This window comes from Monosiga brevicollis, genomic scaffold (genome assembly GCF_000002865.3).
Source record: "Monosiga brevicollis MX1 MONBRscaffold_32 genomic scaffold, whole genome shotgun sequence".
Lineage (NCBI taxonomy): Eukaryota > Choanoflagellata > Craspedida > Salpingoecidae > Monosiga > Monosiga brevicollis.
In genome coordinates, this window is record NW_001865069.1 from 340,790 (window position 1) to 346,364 (window position 5,575).

The following is a 5,575-nucleotide window of genomic DNA, read 5'->3' on the forward strand; positions in this document are numbered from 1 at the left end:
GAAGATGAGGAACGGGACTCGACAAAGGGACTCATGTTGTGGTTCGTGAGAGCGGTGGCACTGGCCCACTTGGGTCGCAACGTTCGCAAGTTGCTGCTACTGGGCTGGTCATCCGAGGCTGTAAGATCTTGCTGAGGGCCAAGAATTTGTCGCACAAACCACGTGGGCAAGAGGACCGGCGTGTAGCTGTTCTCAACAGTGGCAGCCTTGTCGCTTGGCTCGTGACTCGTGCCATCGTTGTCGTGAGAGCTGGCTGAGCCGCTGCCAGAGTGCGTGGGGTGGGAGAAGCGAGTTCCCATGAAGGGGTTGACCTCGGAGAGGACCATTGAGCTGAGTGTCGCCAAGCGCTGGAATGGGGCTAGACCCTGGCACTGGCGTGACGCCGTGGGGAAAGCCAGGCAAAACGGAGCCTTGGGTGGTCACGATGGGGGGTGGTGCACGAAATTGGCCCATATTGGGCATGGTGGTCGGCACGGCCTGGATCTGGGGCATCTGGGGCATCTGGGGCATCTGGGGCATCTGGGGCATCTGGGGCATCTGGGGCATCTGGGGCATCTGGGGCATCTGGGGCATCTGGGGCATCTGGGGCATCTGGGGCATCTGGGGCATGTTCACCATGTTGGGCATGACTGACATGCTAGGCAGGGCTTGAAACCCCGGCATGCCGGACAAGTGGGAGTGCATTTGGGAGGGCATGTGGGAGGGCATGTGGTGGGCCATGGGCATCATGACATTGGTGGGCATTGAGGGCATTGAGGGCATCGACATCATGGGGCGCATGGGCATGAGGTGGTTGAGGGATCCAAGCGTGTTGTAGCCATGATTGAAATTGGGCATAGGAGCCATGGTGACGGCCATGTTGGGCCCAATGGGCTGTGCAAGAGGGCGCGGGTAGCTGTGGTGCACCGCCTCCTGCGGTTGACCTTGATGGGAACGGCTCGAAGGGAGCGTGATGCCGTATACGCTGGCCGGGGTGCGGCCAGGAGGTTTACGGAGGGCGATCACACTCGCGCTGAGCTCGTTGAAAAAGTTGGCACCTAACAACAACACGGATCAGGTTGGTGAGGCAACGGTCACAGGAAAGGACACAAGACTCCAAACGGCAGAGCTAGAGAAGAGTGGGGAAGGGGAGGGGGAAGATGAAACGAGAAACAACCAACCACTTCACCACCATCATTAAATCAAAGCGCGGGGGGAAGGCAAGGCAAGTCAGAGGGGGCAGGAAGGAAAATGCGAGGAAAAGGGTCCTATAAAGTAGCTGGCTAAGATTGCCACCAACATCCAGTGCAGCCATCCCAAGCGCGACCGGAGTGAGAGTATGTCGCTCAAAGCATCCGGGCGCTAACATGGACGTACACACACACACACACACACACACACACACACACACACACACGCACACGCACACGCACACGCACACACACACACACACACACACACACACACACACACACACACACACACACACACACACACACACACACACACACACACACACACACACACACACACACACACACACACACATGGGACAAAAGAGGGAGGGGTTCTTCAGAAGGAACACAACCAAGGAAATGGTTGGGGCGGTGTTTGCTCTGTGTGCTTTGCTGAAACCGCAGGACATGGTATCAGCAAGAATGTGTATGAACCAAGGATGAAGAGGGAATCTTGATACAAGGGGGTAAAATGGATGGGGGACGATAAAGAGGTGTTACAGCAAATACAGCAAACTGTGCATGGGCATGGGGGTGACGCAGGAGGGAGGGGTGGGGGGGGGTTCTCACTCATCCATGGGACACATGGCAAGGATGGCATGGCATGGCACGGATCGTGGGAGAGGGGATGTCAGGTGGGGGCGGGGATGACAGCAACTTCCCAGAGGCACACGTCGTGTTCAGATGTTGCAGGTACTTACTCGGAATTTAACCCAAAATAGGGGGTTCGCAGTCAACCGAGCTTTTGCGGAAATGTCCGATCGCCAATGGCTTGAACGATTTACAGCACAATTCTGCAGGCGCAGTCGCGTGTGTGTCTGTGAGTGAGAGCACAGACCAAAGCAAACCAAGCCAGGATGAGTACCAAGCAGCAGCATCAAGAAGGTGAAGCGACAAAGGGTGCCCGTCTGTCTCTGTCGGCTGCTGTCTGTCGCCGTCCATCGTTGTCTATCCCTGTCTATCGCAGGCTGTAACTGTCCAACTGTCTATCCGCATGGTTGGTGTGTGCCGGACCAAAGCAAAGCGGCAGCGGCAGCAGCACGCAAGGGCAAAGGCAAAGGCAAAGCCCCGCGCCGCTGGAACCAGCGTCGAGAAGAACAATAAGGAGCAGCGAGGAATGGAGAAGAAAGGGATCGCAAAAGGGATCGAGAAAGGGAGATACCGGGATCGAGATTGGAAAGGAAAATGCCGTCGGAAGGAAAGGGGGGCAGGGGCAGCCTGTCACCAAGTCATAACATGCCGGAGCAAAAAAAGGAGCCAAGCGGCATGGGTGGGAAGGGACTGTCCCTTGTTCTCTAAAACGGCCGAAAGGGTCGCGCAGTTGTGTGTGAAGGGGTCAGCCACACAAGCAGCCCATGCGCTCTTTCTCTCTGTGTGTCTCTCTAGGGTTGCGGCAAGACGCTGATTGCGGTAACAGAGCACCCATACAACATGAACGCTACCTGACCCCCAACACCTTGTGTGTTTTGATGTGACAAATGACAGGAATGTCACCTATCATGCCCATGTCAGGTGGATTTACCCATCCGTCCAACCATCACAACCCATCCGCCGGCGCAGATGGTAGAATCAAATCGTTCGACCCCCATCATGACCCACATACCGCACACGTATTCCCCGTCACACACCCACGGGAGGGCGAAAACCATCGACGAGAGGTTTATTGCGGAAATCGGAAATCATGATAATGTCAGATGTCAGATGTCATGCTTTGTAGATTGTCTGACAATCTGGTCGTGATTACACACCTGCAATGTGTGTGTGTGTGTGTGTGCGTGTGTGTGTGTGCATTTGCATTTAACTCAAAGGTACAACAAACGAGATGCGTTTACCATGAAGCAAGCAAGCGGGGAGAGAGAGTTTTGAACGTTGACACTGAACTCCAAAGGTGGTCGTCGTTGATCGGGACGCGGTGCGGGACCCTTGGAGCCCAATCAGGCCCAGACGCCAACATCGGCGGTCGCGGGCTCGGGTGGTGAGCCAGGGGTGGCTTGAGGAGAAAAATAAGCGCTGAATCGTGTTCGAAGCGCCACTGCCACACCGAGTGGTCGACTGCCATTTTTTTTTTTCACATTCCCCGCGTTGGCGTGCCAGTGGCCCAACTCATCCTTATCCTTCTCGTGCTGGCATTGCGTCCGCTCAGACTCTCTCAGTGAACTCTTCCCTTGCCTCGGCACCCAGCACTCAGCACCCAGCACCCAGCACCCAGCACCATGAGCGGTTACGCGCCCAAGCCTTTTGATGATGGCTTCCTTCAGGTGCGCTGTTATCCCACTGCCCATGATCCTCTTTCTCTCTGCACCGGGCAACTCGATTGTTTGAGGTGTCTTTCTAACGTGCCTCCAATGCCTGGACGGCGAACTGGTTCTGTGCGGTTACCGCGACGCATCTATAGGTCTCGGATATCCATCGTGTTCACTATGAACAAAGCGGCAAGCCCGACGGTGAACCCGTGATCTTCCTGTACGTGCCTTTTTCCAAACAGCAAAGGAGAAGAAAACAAGGAACCAAGGCTCAAAACTCCCCATGTCCCTTATCTGTACTTGCCCCGATTACTCACACTGGTCTTTTATGCATCATTCCCATGCCTGTCTCTTTCCCTTCTCTCTCTCTCTCTTCCGTCTCTATGCTTCTTTCACATGCAGGCATGGTGGTCCCGGTGGCGGAACATCCGCCAGTGACCGCGTGTTTTTTGATCCCACATTCTACCGCATCATCCTGCTCGACCAGCGCGGTGCTGGCAAATCTACCCCGCATGCTGAGCTTCGCGTACGCTCGTTACCCTACGCCCTGTCTCAGAGCGAATGGCCCTTGTCTCCTCACCTCATCTTGACCCCTTCCTGCTCTTTCTTGCTCTTGTATCGCTCTTTCGCCCTCTTGATCTAGGAAAACACGACTTGGGATCTCGTCGAGGACATTGAACGCTTGCGCCGCCATCTGCAAATTGATACCTGGGTGGTTTTTGGCGGCTCGTGGGGTATGTTCTTCTCCCACGAATCACCGCTCCCGTTTCCCAGTACCCTTGAGACTTGCTTCTCGCAAGTCCGAGCCTTGCTCACGCCCGTCCCTCCCACGTCCCCCTGAATCCGGTACCTCTCTCTGGTCTAGGTTCCACGCTGTCGCTCAGCTACGCCGAGACCCACCCCGAGCGCGTGCGTGCGCTTATTCTTCGTGGTCTCTTTACTCTTCGCCGCGAGGAGCTGCTCTTCTTCTACCAAAAAGGTTGGTCGCCTTTTGTGCGTGGCCACGACACGGCCGTGTGTCCAACCCTCGAGTCTTACGTTCTTCTTGGTAGGCTCCTCCTTTATCATGCCGGATTATTTTGAGGAATACGAGAGCATGATCCCGGAAGCGGAGCGCGATGACATGATGGCCGCCTACTACAAGCGTCTGACCGGTGACAACGAGGAGGAGCGCCTCGCTTGCGCCAAGGCTTGGTCCAAGTGGGAGTGCGCCACCTCTCGCCTCTACGTTGATCCAGAAAAGGTGGCGCGCGCCGCTGATGGTCACTGGGCCCTGGCCTTTGCCCGCATCGAGTGCCACTACTTTGTGAACGGCGGTTTCTTCAAGTACGACGGCCAGCTCATCGCTGAAGCCGACAAAATCCGCCACATCCCCACCACCCTTGTCCAGGTTGGTCGGTCGGCCGCGAACAGACGGCATCGTCCGAGCCCCGACCTGTTTGCAAATGTGACTAAACCTTGCTCCTTTTACCTGAACTCATCGGGGGGGGGCCTTTGTTGTGCCACGCCGTTGCTGACCTCTTGTAGGGCCGCTACGACCTCGTCTGCCCCATGAAGACCGCCTGGGACTTTCACAAGAAGGTCCCCGAAGCTGAGGTACGAGGGCTCCAGCGGATGCAACTCTCAAACCTCGGTTCATTCTTCACTTTCCGCGTCGATGGTGCTTGGCCACGCTGCCGTATCTCTCGATTCACTCCCACGCTACTCCAATCTGTGTCAGATCATCATCGTCGATGATAACGGTCACTCGGCGGCAGAAGAAGGCATCCAGCGCGAGCTGATTGCCGCCTGTGACCGCTACCGCGATGCCAAGGTGAGATCCATGCTTCAGATCCATCCCAGTCGGCCAGCATAAGAAGCAGATAAAGGCTGGGCGCATGACGCGACTGGCCTCCATCCTCACCTTGTGGTCCCTCGTGACAGCTCTCGTCGAGCCTGGAGAAGCAGCTGCAAGTCACCCCACCTCAACATGCCGCAACACGTCGCGGCGAGCGCCAGGTACGAACCAATCGAGTGTTTTTTGTTTGTTGATTATCCGCTAGCCTACTTTAATTCGTCCTCTCTCTCTCTCTCTCTCTCTCTCGCTCTCAACCATGGCTTGACTGCGCCTCTTAGCGT

At 56.1% G+C, this 5,575-nt stretch overlaps 2 protein-coding genes across 2 annotated transcripts in view; one reads left to right on the forward strand and one right to left on the reverse strand.

The window, feature by feature from the left end:
* Positions 1-192: 192 nt before the first annotated feature.
* MONBRDRAFT_38837 (uncharacterized protein) lies at positions 193-2,803 on the reverse strand (the record flags this gene model as incomplete). Its single annotated transcript, XM_001749675.1, has 2 exons — positions 193-1,037; positions 2,737-2,803. 2 exons carry the CDS (start codon positions 2,801-2,803, stop codon positions 193-195), a joined length of 912 nt encoding a protein of 303 aa, XP_001749727.1.
* A 624-nt stretch (positions 2,804-3,427) lies between these two features.
* Positions 3,428-5,575, forward strand: part of MONBRDRAFT_34243 (uncharacterized protein) — a gene marked incomplete at both ends in the record, with an annotated part of 8,398 nt that continues 6,250 nt past the window's right edge. The window contains 9 exons of the mRNA XM_001749616.1: positions 3,428-3,472; positions 3,610-3,677; positions 3,860-3,983; positions 4,101-4,191; positions 4,323-4,436; positions 4,510-4,847; positions 4,985-5,053; positions 5,178-5,270; positions 5,381-5,455. Of these exons, the coding sequence (XP_001749668.1) occupies positions 3,428-3,472; positions 3,610-3,677; positions 3,860-3,983; positions 4,101-4,191; positions 4,323-4,436; positions 4,510-4,847; positions 4,985-5,053; positions 5,178-5,270; positions 5,381-5,455 (1,017 nt within the window). The remainder of the gene's footprint in view (positions 3,473-3,609; positions 3,678-3,859; positions 3,984-4,100; positions 4,192-4,322; positions 4,437-4,509; positions 4,848-4,984; positions 5,054-5,177; positions 5,271-5,380; positions 5,456-5,575) is intronic.